General features: G+C 42.3%; 1 protein-coding gene and 1 pseudogene across 4 annotated transcripts; both read right to left on the bottom strand.

Annotated features, from left to right (window-relative positions):
* Nucleotides 1-10,633: 10,633 nt before the first annotated feature.
* LOC147904972 (uncharacterized) overlaps nt 10,634-18,041 on the bottom strand; it is a 64,651-nt pseudogene continuing 57,243 nt past the window's right edge.
* LOC147904973 (mitogen-activated protein kinase kinase kinase 3-like) lies at nt 13,075-14,454 on the bottom strand. Of its 4 annotated transcripts, none has more exons than XM_087397542.1 (4): nt 14,325-14,454; nt 13,684-13,743; nt 13,454-13,561; nt 13,075-13,257 (listed from the first exon to the last, which is right to left on the bottom strand). In XM_087397542.1, exons 2-4 carry the CDS (start codon nt 13,693-13,695, stop codon nt 13,159-13,161), a joined length of 219 nt encoding a protein of 72 aa, XP_087253668.1. In that variant the 5' UTR covers nt 13,696-13,743; nt 14,325-14,454; the 3' UTR covers nt 13,075-13,158. The 4 variants fall into 4 exon arrangements, with proteins under 4 accessions (XP_087253668.1, XP_087253643.1, XP_087253659.1 ...); XM_087397517.1 differs by having other exon boundaries at nt 14,252-14,454; XM_087397533.1 differs by having other exon boundaries at nt 14,112-14,454.

Consider the following 18,041-nt stretch of genomic DNA (forward strand, 5'->3'; position numbering starts at 1 on the left):
AAAAACTCTGAAATGTGCAGCTAAAGGTTTCTTACCAGAAAAGTGGAGTAATCCCTTCCCTTTCATCATACTCCGGCCCATTTTGCAAATGACGTGCATCTTGCATTCTTCTACTCCATTTTGCTGTGATGTATGTGGCGAGGGTTTCTACCTCTTGATTCCATGACTTTTGCAGTAACTTTTGATTTCAGTTAATGTCGGCCCATTTTGCAAATGACGTGCATCTTGCATTCTTCTACTCCATTTTGCTGTGATGTATGTGGCGAGGGTTTCTACCTCTTGATTCCATGACTTTTGCAGTAACTTTTGAATTCAGTTGATGTGAACTCTCCACCTCTGTCTGATCTCAATTTCTTCACCTTCTTCCCCATTTCTTTCTCGACCATTACATGCCATTCCTTGAACCTACTGAAAGCCTCGTCTTTAGTCTTCAGGAAGTATATCCATATCCTTCTATTGTAGTCATCGATCAGTGTCATGAATTAGTAGGAACCACCCAAAGCTTCCATCTCCATCTTTCTGCAGAGGTCCATGTGAACGAGCTGTAGAGGAGCCTTTGCCCTGCTGGTCTCTTTAGGAAAGGGATGCCGATGCTGCTTGCCCATGATATAAGCTTCACATACATCGGGCAGATCTAAAATTTCTGGTAGGTCTGCAATCATTCCACTTTTATGCATTTCCTTCAAAGAAATAAGGTTTAGATGGCCAAACCTCTCATGCCACAGCTTAGTGTTCTTCACATCTGCTCCAGCACTGAAAGTTGAGAGTTCATAAATGTTGTTGCACCGTGTACCTTTACCAATGACCTTTCCTTGAAGATCCAGGATCTGTGCACCATTCTTATCGAATTGAACTTTGAGGTCCCAATCTGTGATCGCAGAAATGGACAACAAGTTCCTCTTGATATCTGGCACATAAAGAACATCGGACAACTGTTTTACAACTCCATCTTACTTGAGAGCAATCGTACCTTTTCCTTTTGCTGGACATTTTGCATCATTGCGAGTGCTACTAGGATGTCATTCCCTATCCACTATAAAGAGGTATACCAATCCTTCCGACTAGTCATGTGGTGCGATGCACCACTGTCAATGATCCAAGGTTCATCCACAGGTACATGAACTTCCTCCATGCAAATCTCCTCAATTGCGATGAACAGCTCTATTGGTACTACTTGCGCTCTGTTGCTAGACTCTTTCTTTACTCCGTTCTTCTCATCTGCAATCTTCTTTCGGCACTCATTCTACTTATGCCGTGCCTTGTTGCAATAGAAGCACCTGATCGTCTTCTTTCTCTTTTTATCATCAGAAGAAGATGGGTTACTAGAGTCCTTACCCTTATCTTTCTTTGATCCGGTCCAAAAAGCCAAATTTTCTCCAATCCTCATCTTTTGATGCATCTCCTCCTCCAGAAGCATCACGCTGAAATCCTCAAAGTTGAGGGGCGGATTTCTATTTTGCATATTCAGCACCATAACAAGACCGTCGTACTTTGGTGGGAGAATCCGTATGCACCTTCGTGCTAGATTCTCGCTGTGATGGTGATGCCAATCGCAGTCATCTAATCACGCAGATTCTTCACCCTGGTGATGAACTTCTCTGCCGCTTCAGACTTAACAACTTCTCATTCGCGAGTTGAGTCTCCAGATTTTGAATCCGCATCAGATTCCTGGTCTCGTACTGATTTTTCAAGACTGTCCATGCCTCCTCCGCTGTGGTGACATGTTGAATTAATGCCATGATGGAATCACTAACACTGCAAACAATAGAACACAACGCATTTGCATTTCTTCTTGTCCACGTGAGAATCTCATCCGCAATTGGTACTATCTCTTGTCCTGCATTGGCTAGATCCGGTCTTGCAATCAGCCTCATGTCCACCCCAGTAGCAGTGTCCCAAAGCTCGTATGCACTTAGGATGGTCTTTATCTTGAACTTCTAGAGTGGATAGTTAGAGCTGTCCAACTTTCCGCTTTCATCGAACGGTGGGATTCGCAATCTTGCGGGCTGTGGGCCATCTCTCACAATCTGCTCGCAAACAGAAACACACTACCAAATCTTCTTGCTAGAGTCCAAGCTCTGATACCATGCAAGAAAATAATACAATGTCTGTGCACAACAGATAACAGGATCTCTACACAAGAGAGAAAACAAGATAGTATGGAGAATCAAAAATTTGATTACTATACAACTGATATAATAGATGGCACTACCTCCCAATCATGCACTCCCATGAAAGAAGCTTCGATGGCATGCTAGAAACAGTAGAAGACGGAGGCTGGATGCTAAGGAATCAGGGTTGCTATAGCCAGTGATGAAATGGGCTTCACGAGCTTGCTCTTATATAGCCACCAGTCGTAGTCGGTTAGGCTCAATTGGGTGATCGACTCAGTCTGCCCAAAATGGTCGATTGGGGGTCGGTCTTAAAACAGGCCACCAACCATACAATAGATCCGGTGTGCAAAATAGAGCAACTACCCTACAGTCTCCATTCGGCCTAGAGCCATTCGAGATCATCTGAGGCTCCAAACGGGCCCCGCAACCCGAAAGTGGGCTGCCCGAGAAATGCTCTGTCTACCCTCAGTGCGGTCAATCAAGGGATGCCTTCCTGCAGTTGTATGTAGCCTAGTTGGCAGTGTGCCAACTCTATCTGAAGCCGTCTAGCAATCAAGCCAAACAATGCCCCCGATCTGGTGTCCAAACCAGGACCTACCAGATAACCGAGCTACTCAAATGCCTTCTCCTCATATGGGGGGCTTACAAGTAGAGTTAGCTAGGGTTCCTGCATAGTTACGTGGAGCTGATATCTAACACTTACATATGCTCGAAGCATATATTCAATGATCTAATTGACCCTTTCAGTTTGACCATCACTTTGTGGATGATCCGCGGTGATCATATTCAATGAAGTTTCCAACCTCTTAAACACAGCCCCAAAAATGGCTGTTAAATTTGCTATCCCAGTCACTAACAATATCGGTTGTTAGCCCATACAATCTATAGATATGCTCCACAAATAGCCTGGCTAATTCTAGAGTTTTAACATCTTCACTGACAGGAATAAAATGATCCATCTTGGTTAACCGATCCACAATTACCCACACAAAGTTATGCCCCCTCTGTGTCCTAGGTAATCCTACTATGAAATCTATAGAGATGCTTTTCCATTTGCCAGATGGAATCTCCAATGGGTGTAGGAGGCCTCCTACCTTAAGGCATTCAGCCTTATTGACCTAGCATTTTTGGCACTTCAATACATAATCTTGGACGTCCTTACCTATTCTAGGCTAAAAGAATTGTCTTTTCAAAAGCACATATGTCTCCTGAATTCCCAGGTGTCTAGCACTCGGACTATCATGACATTCAAAAAGGATTTGATGCCTAATGTCATTATCATCTGGGACACATACTCTACCCTTGTAGAGTAGGTAGCCATCTTCAATAGCATATTTTTTCCACTTGAGTCCTTTATCACCAACCTGTGGTGTGTCACCATTTCCATGCGACTCCTTAGTGAAAGACTCTCGATTAGTTGGATCCCTATTTTTAATTGCTTTCCATATTTCAGAGAAGTGAGGATCAAACTCACATTTCCCCTTTAAGGACTCTAGGAAATCATTCTGAAATTGAGTAAAACCCAATTCATTAACAATTGGCATTTGACTAAGAGAATCTGCTACCACATTGAACTTCCCTTTCCTATATGTCAATTGTATATCAAACTCTTGCATTATCTTAGGCCATATAGCTTTTCTACCTTTAAGCTCTAGCTGATTACAAATCCACTTAATGCTCTCTTGATCAAAGATGATCTCAAATTTTGCACCATATAATTAGTGCCTCCACTTTTTTAAAGCATAGACTATAGCATATAGTTCCTTCTCATATGCCGAGTAATTTTGTTGGGCACGATCTAACTTTTTGCTTTCAAAAGCCACTGGTCGTCCTTTTTGTATAAGTACCACCCCAACAACAAAATCATTGGCATCTGTCTCAACCACGAATGGTTCATTGGGATCCACTATTTTTCAAAACTTCTCTTTTGAGGTTCATCCCATATGAAGGTGCTTCCCTTCCCCTTAAGCTGGTCCATCATCAAAACAACAATCCTAGTGTAATCTTAGATGAATCTCCTATAAAATCCTGATAAACCTAAGAATATCTGTAATGCTTTTAGGTTTGTAGGATGTGGCCATTCCAATATTGCCCTTACTTTATCAGGGTCCATACGAACCCCTTCTTGGGATATTATATGTCCCAAGTATTTCACTTTCTTTTGCAAAGAATTCACATTTGAATTCTTTAGCAAAGAGTGAATTATCCCTACGCAGCTGGAACACTTTCCACAAATGTTCCAAATGCTTTTTTTTTGTTTTACTATAAATAAGGATATTGTCTAGAAATACTAAAATTTCCCTAAATATGGCCTTAAGATAGTATTCATAAGTGTCATGAAAGTTGCTGGAGCATTTGTTATGATTAAAACATTAAATCATTAAAGAAGATTAATACTTTTTAACATTATCAAAAACAGAAGACATAAAATCACCAATAAAAGTAAGTTCACAAAGATATACCTTGCATTCTTCTTGGTGTAGTAGTCATTCCAATTCCATCAAACAAATAAGAGGAGACTTAGGCACATCATGTTCTCCTTGAATCTGGAAGACTCTATCCTCTTTTTTAAACATAATGGAGTTATTAAGATAACTCCTCTATAAGCTACGCCCAAGACTATACAGCCATTCTCAACCAAGTACTACATTTGTTCGGTCGAGATGCATGATTTAGAAATCCAAGGCATCCTGATAGCCTTGAATATCCACCTCTACACCATATATCATGGTGTCCCAAGCTTTTTTATCAATGCCCTTCGCCAAAGAGACCACATATTTATGGGCACTAGGGCTCTCATGCAATTTTAATTTCTTAACTAACGAGTAGTTCAAGAAATTATGTGTTGCACTATCATCGACCATCACTCTTACTCTTTGCCCCTTAATTTTTCCATGCATCCTCATTAAATCATGAGTACCAAAGGTGGGCTGCCACGTTGCCGATGATAGACAGCACATGTGGGTGCTATCCTCATGATAGACCTCTACCTCAGTGTACTTTTCAGTACTATTAAGCGGCAACACTTGCACCGTATGCACTTGTCTTTGTGGAGGTCTATTGGGGGCTTTAGCTCCCACTGGTTTATTTTTAGGGCAGTTCCAAGAAGCATGGTCTTTGCCCAAACATTTGAAGCAAAGATTTTCTTGCATGGACCTTTCATAATCCTCTTTCTTCAGGAGAGGATAATTTTGTGTTTGAGGTTTTTTAGGTGGTGCCTGAGGAAACTCCTTCTTAAAGTGCCCCTTCCTTTTCAAATTGGAAAATTTATTGAACTTTGGAACAAAACCTATTTGCTCTGAAGTTCCAACTCTGGATTTCCTCATCATATCATCATATATTTGGGCATACTTAATGGCTTCCTCAAAGGTCTTTGGAGAATTTCTTTTCACCTCAACCTTATAAGTGTCTTTGAGACCTCTCATGAAACCCCTTATCTTTTGGAATTCATCAATTCCCTTCAGCTTAAGGACTGCCTCCCTATAGTTTGCTATGTACTGAACTAGAGTGTTTTTACCCATAGTGCAATTGTCCCAAGCCGCCCATGCTCTTTCTAATTCATTTTCTGGTAAAAACTCTTTTAGGAAGGCTTGTTCAAACTCAGTCCAATACCTAGGAATTCTATCACTCTCCCTAAGGCTCATCCACCATTTATAGGCTTTATTTCCAAGGGAAAGACTTGCTTCCATGACTTGATTTTCAGGTTTTGTATTCCTAAGTCGGTGGAAGTCTTGCCATTTTTGCAAGAACGTATTAATCGCATCTTTATTACACTCCTTTTCTTCCCCATTAAAAATTGGCGGTTTTAAGTCCTTAAGGATGTTTGAGGTTCCTCTAAGTCGAGAGGTAGACCTCTTAACTTGATTAGGAGGAATTGATGACTTTTCAGTAATAGATACCGATTGAGAATCGACTGTCTTAGTTATAGCTTCAGCTAGGGTTTTTAATGTTTCACTGATAACCCATAACCGTGTTTCTATATTTTGCATTCGAGTTTCAAGTTTAGTGAATTACGTATATGGAATTCCATAATCACCGTAATCAGTATCCTCCATTTCCACATTATCCTCTTGCATTTCAGTTTGTACCTCCTCATGTGTTTCCTCTCCAACTATTGCTTTTCCCTTTCTAGCCTTTTCCTCAGCCTCCCTAATCACACCATCCTGTGGTCATTATAAAGATGTATATTTTCCAAAAATTATAAAGGAAAGGGCTATATTGTAGAAACACGTGGGATAGAATAGATGCATCTTGGAAGAGGAGTGAGAGCACAAGATGTAACCAAAAATGTTGTTCTCTATTGATTGTGAGAGAGGTGACTCTCTCTTATAGAAATGGGGAGAAGGTGTCCTAGATCAAAGGCACCTTCCCTACATCAGTGGCAATCAGCCCCTACATTAGTGGGACTGGACTAAATCAAAGGAACCTCCCATGTGGGGGCCTTTGGCTTACATCATCACTTAGGTCACACACTAGACACATCATAGCACTAGATGTGTCTCTATAACACACACACACGTACACATGTGACTCCCCTAGATGCACACATGCACCATAGAGCAAGCCCTTGATCACACATATCCCAACATACCCCCCCTCAAGGGTTTGCCTTTTGCAATGTCAAGGATAGATCTAGTCTTATAATTTCTCATGCCATCTCATGGTGGTCAAGGATAAATCTATGGCTAGGATCTCATGCTAGCAAGGGTTCCAAGGGTGTGAGGTTCACAAAAATGGGATAGACAAAACACATATCACATGGTCTACATCATATGGTGACTAGAGGTGATTTACAAAAGACAAAACATATGACATTCTTTTTGGAGTACTACTCCAGGTAGAGAACCTCAAAATTTGACCAAGTGATGATAAACAAAAATTCAAAAGACAAAGTGCTCAAAAAGCATAGTCTTTATCTTCTACTACCACCCCAACCCTAAACTCCTCCCACCTCCATTCTTATAAAAACCCTCTCCACCCCCTCACACTCTCTCTCTCTCTCTCCTTAGGGCATTCCGTGTCTATTGAGTCATTTAATAGCCTGAGTATAACTCTTGAAATTCGTTCAAAAAGCTCCAATTTGGAGCCTGGACCTTTGAATATCCTTTCTAAAATATATGTATTTTTTCAATGTTTCATAGTCTTCTTGAAAAAAGCGTTTTTTATAAGGAAAAAGGAGTTTGTGGAGCTTAAGGCGAATTGTAAAGCTCGAAATCTTTTGCACATATTTCTAATCTCACAGTAGTCCCTTCATCAAGTACTTTGCTTAGCTCCTAAGCTCCCTTACATGATTGTCAACTACTTCAAATGGATAAAGTACTCCTTAATAATTGCTACATTTACAAGCCTACGCGGCTTCCACAACCACTAATGGCTGGTCATCTAGTATGTACCCGTACACAGCTCTCATACGTTGTCTCTAGCATGGCAGAATGAAGTCCATCCTTTAGGGCGGTACCATAGAGGACAGTCTCACAGTGCCGACCATCCTTTGTGCCACACACAGGATCTACTGGTGCCTTTGTTGCACCTGTACTTTGATGCATGTATGAGGACTGGGACAGGAACTGGATTCCCTACATTGATGCTGCTGCCTTCCAGTACCCCCTAGCCAGTGTGAAGAGCTCAACCAGTGAGCAGTTGGCAGATAGGGTGCTGACAGACGGAGAGGTTTAGGCCTCTCCCAAAGCCACTGAAGACTTCATTGAGAGGAGCAGTTTGTGGGGGCCTCAGTTCCAGCACTAGTGGGCAGCACCCCGTTGTCCACATAGTCGCTTTTGATGTATAGAAGATCTTGGGTCCTCTCGTTGGCCATTCTTATTTAGGTATTGGTTTAGGTATTGGTTGCCATAACTTGTTGTTTATTCCAGGACTGGGTGTGGTTTACATTTTCTATGCATGTATGCACATCTGGAGTAGAGTTCTCAAGTGTTGTGATCCCATGGATAATTCATTTTTGCTGCATGTTCTAAATGTCCCACAAGCTACAAACTTAAGCTAGAAATACATGTTCAGGTATTTTCCAACATAGCCCATACAAGCCCACTAGGGATGATATACCGACATGAAAGAAATCACAGCCCAAAACGTGTCCATGCAAGATTGAAGCCTTGCCTACAATACCGAGGCTCGACACTTCTAAGCTAGAAACCGTTAAAAGAGTAACCAGTCGTTGGATTTCATAAAAATACCTTATATTTCTAAAGAGTAAACATTGTTCTGCCCATGAATGCAACAATCAAAAGAATTAAAATTGCTGGCCTGCCATCCTGAGCTTCAACTTAGCTAGAGGTAGCTGCTCCTGAGCCAAACTAGGGAGCTAAAGACTTACATAATTCATACAATGCCTTTGCTCATGACCATACCAGATCCTTTGTCGTTCATCTCATTCAGATTGTCCCAAGGTGCTTGCACCATCTGGAAGGACCAGTATGTGATGATATATCCAACAAGGATCTAGATGCAACTCACTCTCGAGCAAGGAAGACACAGCAGCATTCCAAGATCACGAGGATATTTGTGCCAAACTAATAACGATTTGAGAGTGAGTCTCAACACAATGGCGCTTTACTTCTTCGACTTTCTTCTTCTTGAGGTCCCCAACTTCAGAGAAGTCTTGCCACATTCATCAGCGGTCCATGGTAAAATCCAAAGGTGGCAGGTCCTTCCAAATGCCTGATGTTGGCATTTGGCCTACACCAAAGGCTTTGATCTATAAGTCTCAAAGTAATTAAATAAAATCAGTATCAGCACACAGTGCATTTTGTCACAGGACCATCAAACTCTTTCCAAAGCTTTCAAGCTACAAGGAAACTTTTGACCTTCATGTTCCACTAGTACAATCCAATTTGCAATGCCTCTTCAAAAGTAGGAGACGAGCTTTACAAAATGGAATCAGCCAATGTTGAGTCCACATTTCAAAAGCTGACTCATAGGGATGATATGCAAAGAACAGACTGAATGGACAGTCAAGTGAGTATGGGTTTGTATAGTGCAACAAGTAACTTGACACTCCTACCACAACTACACTGACATTCAATCAAGAAATTAGACTCTACCCATTATTGTGATCACAGGAACAGTCTCAAAAAGTTGGAGGCTTGTCTACACTAAAATCCAATAGCAATCCAATTCAACAAACAAGCAGAACAAAGATGGGAAAATATGGAGCTTCCCTACTCTGCATGAGCTCTCAAAACCGACTAGATCAGTAAAAGCAAGCGGAAATGTTGAAATTTGTTGTAGACACCTCATACAAGCAATGGATGCTTACTCCAAGCTTCCTAGAACCCAAGAACTTGCAAGTGTCTTGCTAAATCAGAGTCACTGAAGATAGACATGGCTCAAAGAGTGACTGGATGCTTGCTCCAACCTTCCACTACCACAGAAGCCAAGAACTTGTAAGAGTCATCCCACGGATCCTCCACTCTTCATGCAAGATAAACATGGCTCAAAGATTGGTAGGATCTTGTAAGTGCACCATCGCTGGACCTTCTCCAAAGAACAACAATCAGAACAAGGTGAAAATCTCACTAGGCATGCCAAAGGCCATGGGACAACCTCACCCTTAGATTAGGAAAACCTTTAAATCCCCTCTCACGTTATTCCATGATAGCATTAAGGACAACCTCACCCTTGCACAATCCCCATAGAGAGAGAAAGGAAAACAAACGCTTAGGCATTGCCTTTGGCATGCCAAAAAAGTGATGAAAATAAATGCCAAATGTACTTCATATACCCAAGAGGGAATGCCTCACAATCTGCCAGTAGCTGCCCAACATGATGGTGGCCGAATAGGGTGGCTGGATTAGTTGACTAGACAACCCAACACATCAGACTGCTGCTGGGCCGACCTAAGCAGGACAGTTTACCAGGCCAACCAGGCCAATGCCTGTTCACTTGACTGACCAGGCAAAGTCATTGTTGGGTCAAAATAGGCTTCCAAATGGTATATGGCCAGTAGATTCCTGCCCTAACCTACTCTAGCTATTAACCAATCCTGCCTCATAGGTAAATTGTAATGTAGAGACCACAACAACCCTTACTATGGAAACTTCATGCCCCAGGTCAGCCTCTCAAGTAGAGGGAAGAAGGTTTTTGTGGTCATTCTGCTTGACCTTAAGAAGGCATATGACAGCATGGACTGAAGTTTCTCTACGACTCGCGGTCACAGGACGAACAAATTTGTTAGGTTCTGCTCTACTATAGGAAATCCAGAATGTAACAAATAGGGTACATGTGTGTCATTAAACATTAAGTAGGGAAAAGACACAACGAGAGAGCTAGATAGATAGATAGATATTAACGTCTCTAAAAGGCCAAACCGCCTGTGAGACTAAAACAGTTGACACATCTGCTAGTGTTGTCTCATCAAAGAGAACAACAAAATAAATAAGCTGAAGGCTGAGAGCTACTAAAGGTACTTACAGTCAGAGGGACTGCAAGTGACCCAAAACTAATGAAATACCAAGTAAGTATTTACTAAAAGTACCAATTGATCAGCATAGGCAGAAAGCTAATCAATAAAAAGGTTGCACTCTTCTTATGTCAAAAATCCCAATCATGGGCAGCTCTAGGATCTCATAACTCGGTGCCACACGTTTCCAGTGTTTGGCAATGATGGCACGGATCCGATGAAGATATGGGTGCCGGGCACGGGGTCTTGGGGGCCTGGGCCTCCGTGACTTGGATATGGCGATGGCTCGGTCCAAAATCACACCACTAGAGTGTGGCAATCTGCCTGTGTGTGATAAGGTGGTGGTGGCGCCAGGGGTTTCTGATGGCGGGGAGGGCATAAAACTAGTTGAGGTGCTGGCAGTGAAGAAGTCTCTGAGTGTACTTTGCTTGGGTGGGGCTGGTCTCGGCTGTCTGTCTCCCAACAAAGTCTCTCTATGTCGCTTGAGCTCTGATAAAAACAAACCCAAGCATTTTTTATCTTCGTACTCCATCACCCTACGGAGTGGGCCAAATCCCTTTCTGAATAGACAGTGGTATCTTCCTCGGATTTCATAATATACCGTGCATCTACATACGTAATGCTCCTCTATCTCCTCCTGCTGCTGGCATAACTGACATACCCGATCCTGAGGGGCTGTGTGGGTGTATCTCCCTGTCTCTATTCTCAACTGATGTGATGAGGTTCGAATTTGGCCAATAATACTACGTAGCCCGTGTGTGTGTCCATGTATGCTAGCCTGGCTATAAGTTCATCTGAGATAAATGAAGAAAATGGCTCTGGTAGTGTGCCATCTTCTTCCCTAAGGGCTCATGTGGTCTAGTCCAGGTTCTCTCAGTCTCCAACTTGACAATATCAGCTCTAATGATCTTGTTTCAGTCATGGCGAGACAGGTCTAACTTGGGACAATCCAAACTGTATTGAAAGGGTGGGAGTGCATCCATTGTCAACTCATGCTCTACAAACCATCTCTGTAGCTGAGCATACCAGCACCATGTTCGACCCTCCTCTGCTAGCTGCTTGGATGATATCATAGCCAACCAAGCATATCTGGAGCCAGGCAGCTAGCAGAGGAGGGAGAGAGACAGAGAGAGAGAGATTCCATATCTTCCACATTTATGCAAAAATGTTTATAATTTATTGTACAAATCTTGCTCTTGATTCTAAAAATGAGAGCATCATTCGCCAAGGTTGCAGCATTGGCTTGGCTAGCCAGGCAGCCAAAACCTTAGACACAGACCTATTAGCTGCCATTCAGGATCCAGCAACTTATATTACCCTTCTGCAACTTCAACTAACAAATAATAAAAGACAATGGTTAATTCATATACACAGAGTGCCTCTCAGAAGAGGACTGGCTGCTGGGTAAACTTTGCCTTTATGAACCAATTGACCGCTCCTTCCCAATTAGGGCTCCCTCCAATCTGCATTCAAAGAATGTACAATTATGGGAGAGCCATACCAACCCTGCATGCATGAAGCCAACTTAGTTGGGTGTACTCTCTCTATCTCTCTCTAACAGAGACAGCAGCAAGAGACGACAGAGCCGCAAGAGGCTGAGGTTGAACACGCACAGGGATATGTCACAGATTTCTATGCATTTGAGTCAGCTCCAGGACATAGTGAGGTGGAGAAGGAGCTAGCTGACATGAGGGCAGTGTGGACCAGAGGGGCGAAACAACATGACGCTGCCGAGCCAGAGACACAAAGACCACACAACATAGAGAGTGATGAAAGCACACACGATGAAGGTCTGCTCTATCTCAGCTCTCCTCAGAGGAGACCGCCAGAGATGAGGTGTCACGCTTGACATAGCCTATTGGATACAGAGGTCGCGAGACAACGTCCTCCGCCACAGGAAGAGACGACAAACGCAGATCTGGGACACCTTTGCAGCCTGCTGGAGAGCCATCACAGCACCGGGTTTTGGATTTTGAATCTCAGTTTTCAGTTTTTGAGTTTTGAGTTTTGAGTTTGAGCTCTCGAGCACTTTAGCTTAGCATAGCACTCAGCAAGGGCCCTAGCATGCCCTTTGCTTGAAAGTTCAGCCCACACAGGCTTGTATGAGTTTCTTCTCTTGATATACTTTGTCCCATAGGCCCGTGAGGCCTTCCAAGGACGTTAATCTCTCTCTCTCTCTCTCTCTCTCTCTCCCCCCCCCCCCCCCCCGCATGTTGGCATGCACACACACACGCCATGTTACTGGAAATTTTGAAGGAAGAATCCATTCACATATGCTTAGCAACACATTACATCCTGAAATGGACAGGTGAAGTCATGATAATACGTGAAATCAATGTTATTGAGCAGCAGTAACTCCATAGGCAAGGATCCCAAGTGGACTGAGGACATGAAGGTGAAGGATGGTATAGTGGAAAAGATCTTCCCAGGGCAGCAAAGATACCGCTAAGGGTAGCACAACCTCCAGCTGAATGAAGAAGCATGTTTTGATAGGACAGATAAGTGCATCTGCAAAACAGCTCTAGCAAAGAGTATGGTTCCTTGTATACCAGAAGTCGCTATTCCTGATACACCTGGTTGAGAATCGGATCGATATGCACTAACATTAAGAAATGGATGTTCCAAAAGTTAGCAACTGAAGGGCGCAAACGATCTTCCCTCATCTGACAAGAACTCGGGAATACCAGGAACCTCCCTACTATTGGCGATTTTAAACATAGCTGCTATCTGCTCAGCATAAGGAGCCTTATTAGCCAACTGAAAACTTGAAAAAGGGTAATGAAAGGCTAGATGTGAAAGAAATAAAAGAAGAACAGGTAACAATTTGCATCTAGATGGAAATCAATGCCGAACTGTTGAGAACACAACTGAGCTGTCCATGGTCAGACGATTGTCAAAAGATAGAAAAGACAAAGAACCTCACCCCTTCAAACTGACTCCATGGCGGTTTACCAGTGGCCATTTTAATCACTGTACAACCAAGACTCCAGATGTCCACAGCAAAATCGTAGCCGTTTGAGTTTCTAATAACCTATAATACAGCAACTTTTCCACCTTCAACAGAGCTGCTTCAAATATTACAGAGTTTACTCACACAAAAAGTCTTGTTCTGAGCATAAATGATAACTGAAGTAAAAGATTTACACCAAATACCTCTGGGGCCATCCAGTAGGGACTCCCCTTGAATGAAAGAGGGGACCACTGAGCAGAAATCTGGAAAATGCATTTGGCAGAGGCGTTCAGTGTCCATTAGTGAGCACTGAGTGATAATGAACTAGCTTTCTCTTCAAAGCTATAACAATTAGTCATTTCATAATCCACTTCGCATGACAGTCAAAATTTTAAATACAGTTGCAAATGAACAACAATCAACTCCAAAAACAAAAGTAACATTTCAATCAACAAGGACCTACACGTGGTAAACATAGCCAACAAAAAGATGGTCACACTTAAATCAAAATCAAGCTTACGCTTCCTGTGACTTGCACTCTTAAAGTACATATAGATTCAGTTAAATCATAAAATGGATAAACAAATAAATGTTGCCCCTGCAGTCAAAATTCAGAATCACAGGCGCAGACCTAGACTAAGGCATCTGCAAAACCTAGAAGTACCAAGAAGTACTATGCTAAAAGTATTGGAATGCTTCCAATATGTAACCAGCTGAGGTATTATATTTTAATATTATTCTAACCGACTCTGGCAAAGTCCCAACCCATACTGAGAGACGATCGCAGGAAGACATCGAGAGAAAAAGGTTAGGTAAATGCACAAGAACACACGCAATTTCCCACCAATAATGTGCATGCTATCTTCTGCCCTGCAACTACAATCCTTCAAAATCAGTTTCCAAAGAGCTCGACACAACGACAAAGTACATAACAAATTACTGGAACTTTCAACTATTGAAAACAATTATATAACATTGTACAAATTCAGATTTTTGTTGTTCTAAAGTCCTAGATTCAACAATGAAAATAAAAGAGAAACCAAAAGAGAAAAAACTGAGCTAACCAAAAAAAAAGAATTTGAAAAACAAAAGATAGACATACCTAGCAACCAAAGCAAAGCTTATGTCGTCATCGTGCCCAATCATAAGCAGCTATACTGGGTTTCTAAAGACCTGCAGAGTCTCTTGGGCAAGCCCAGTGCTTACTAAAATGCATCAAAAAAACAAAAGGGAAAGAGAGATATAACAATAAATAAAGAATAAAGAAAGAAAACCATTATATGCTTGACCACCATCCAAAGCCATACATACCTTTGATTGATGCTTCATTTGCACCGGCACATTCTCACTCAATCCTAGGCACATTTTCTAGCACAAAATTCCCCAAATTACTAACACATCTCTAACCCTTGTAACACTCACAATGCAACTTCCGGACCAAAGGAGGATGCACTGAACCCAACACTTGGGAAGTGTGCATGAAACTATGATCCAGGCGGCATTAACAACAACCCTCGCCACCAAATCCACCTCCTCCGATTAATCAAAACCCTCATTCTCATCCAATCTGCAACATGATAGATTGTCATCGTGGTGATGATGACCTTGACTTGGACAATGATTGGCAACAACTTCAACAACCATGGAAGAAGACGCCCGAGAAAGCTTGAACTTTCAAAGTTAAATGGCCAGGATGATCCAGAGAGGTTCCTTCAACTCTTTGATGCCGCATGTAGAGTAGTAAAGTAGGAGGTGATCAATCTAATGAGACCCAAGCCGCGTGGTTCCCAATGGCATTGGAACAAATTAAGACTAAGCCTAATGTTCCAATAGGCATGATGGGGTTGATCAACAAACTAAATGTCATCATGCGGCAACAAAAAGAGGCATCCAAGTAATCAACTCCTATCCAAGCAAAAAAGCTACTCCAAAAGAAAGCACAAGCACCAATTCTTTTGCCAAGCAAAGAAGCATCGAGTACTTCAACCTTCGATTCAAATCCACTTGTCGAAAATGCTCCGTATTCTGATGGTGAATTGGAGATGACTTGACTTCGAGCACATCAACAATGGGTGGAGAAGGAACAAGCCCAATTTGAAGCTGCTAAGCAAGCGCAAGGTCCAATCCTTGACTTGGCTCCACCAAGTCTCGACACCATAATCGAGCCTCTATTCTATCAACCATGGCCACACCACAATACTCCGCAACACCAACTAGAAGATGCAACCCTCTCAAGCATCTTGAGCTACCCTATCTTTATCCCCATTAGAGTTCTCTTATAGAATTGTCCCAACCTTTGGGATAGTTTCAAGGGATGGGTTGAATCAGCAAATCTCCCCCGACCTATGGAAGAAACATAGACATCCCAGTACGATTGGGTGAGTGAGATGACATAAGCAATATCACCATTTTTGACCCATAAAGTATAGAAATACGACGCAGCAGAGTGATCATTTAACAACAACAATAGTATAATAACCAAAGAATAGACACAATAGAGCAGAATAAAAATTTCATATCATAAGATCCAACTGATGGTGTTGTCCACCCGTGCGCTCTCCAGTAGAGCTTCGATGGCGATCTAGATAGATTTTGGATGGAGACGCGAACTTGAGGTAGGAGTATCGGCATTCGATTTTCAGGTTTAAGAAGTGGCCTCCTTATATAGCCCTTCATAGTAGACTGATTCCACCACACTGGTGGGTTGGCGGTGGCACATGCATATTGACTTAGCACATTGCATGACTAAGTGTGAGGACTATGGCACATGTTTGCTTGAATTTTGCCACTAAGCAAAGACCATTGACCACTAACCATCGACCATGCGTGTGTAAGCAAATTCACATGTGAATTCTCACGCACATGCAACGGAGGGCATATTATCATAGGCCAGGGCCTACCGGTAGACCCCGGACCCCACCATTGGGGGCATTGAGCCCAAACCCCCAAGATCGGGGGCGTTGTCCTCAAACCCCCAAGGAGTACGTTGTTCCTTCTACCATCTCCTAACCATCAAACAGTCACCATGAGACCTCATCTAGTGCCAAAACTAGAATCCTACCAATGTCCAATGCTCACACCATGGCTTCTCCTCATAATGGGGGCCTAACAAAAGGGCACTATGGAACATTAGTGGTTACATACGAGAGGTGGGCATTGCACAGATACCAGCATAAAGCACATGATGAGGTCCAAGACATTGTGGATGGCGATGCATGTGTGAATATTCTATGAAAGGTCCTCTATGGTGCACAAACCGCATGTGAGAATGAAGAGCGATCCTAACACTACACCCAAAAAATGCCTCAAGGTTCTAAAAGTATTGATGGTGATACTTCCCAGTGATGATACCATGCATTAAACCAATTAGAGGTGGATATTTGTGAAGTACCAGATTACTTCAAGAACTATATAGATGGTAGTGCCCCCATAGCAATGCCAAGGCCACTACGGGAGTAAGAAGTACAAGAAAGTGATATATGAGGGACCAGTCAAAACTAGAACAATCAACCTCACCCTCGAAGGAGAGGAAGAAAATTAGTATTCATTGGGAAACAACTCACCCAAGAAGAAGAAACAAAACTCAGGGCACTCTGAATGGAATACCGGGACTACCTAGCATGGTCATACAAAGATATGAAAGGAGTTTCACCAGAAGTGGCCATACACACCATACCTATTAGGGAAGGTGCCCGCCCTAAGGTATGTGGATCATATTCAAAAAATATTAAATATGGCACCATGGTGTATGATGAGCTAGAGAAGCTCTTAGATGCAAGATTCATCTATGAGATAGAGCACACCAATTGGGTTTCCCCTATCATGATTGTGCCTAAATGTAACAAGAAGTTGTGGATATGTGTAAAATTAAAGAATGTGAATGCTACCACCATCAACGATCACTATCCCTTGCCCTAATAGATACAATAATAGAAAAGGTGGCAGGGTCAAAAATCTAAAGCTTCTTAGATGGATTTAGTGGCTACAATCAAGTGCAAATGGATCCTAAAGATCAATCTAAAATAGCATTTGCAAAACAGAATGGGGAAATTTTCCTACAAAGTTATGCCGTTGGATTATGCAATGCCCCTACCACATTCCAAAGAGTCATGTTTACTACCTTCAAGTATTTGCTCCTTTTTTAAAATTTTTTAAAGTGTTTGCTCAATAAGTTCCTACAGGTCTTCTTGGATGACTTGTGCATCCATTCCAACAAGCAAGGCCACCTACAGTGCCTTGAATTAGTTCTCCTCAAATGCATGGAATATGGCATCTCCCTAAATGTGAGTTCATGGTCACCCATAGGATTTTTTTGAGACATGTTGTCTCTCAACATGGAATTGCAACCGACGTGGACAAAATCAAAATCATCATGGAATAACCAGCTCTATAGAATTGAAAAGGAGTAGAGGTATTTATGGGTCATGTTCGCTACTAGATAAGATTCATCATGCGATATGCCATGATAGCTGCCCTCTATACAAGTTTTTGGTGGAATTATTTTGGATGGACGAGTGTGACCAAGCCTTTGAGCTTCTGAAGAGGGGCCTAATCACAACAC

Source organism: Dipteris shenzhenensis, chromosome 2, assembly GCF_047967505.1.
Source record: "Dipteris shenzhenensis isolate YYH24624 ecotype China chromosome 2, Dip_SZ_1.0, whole genome shotgun sequence".
In the NCBI taxonomy this organism is placed as follows: Eukaryota; Viridiplantae; Streptophyta; class Polypodiopsida; order Gleicheniales; family Dipteridaceae; genus Dipteris; species Dipteris shenzhenensis.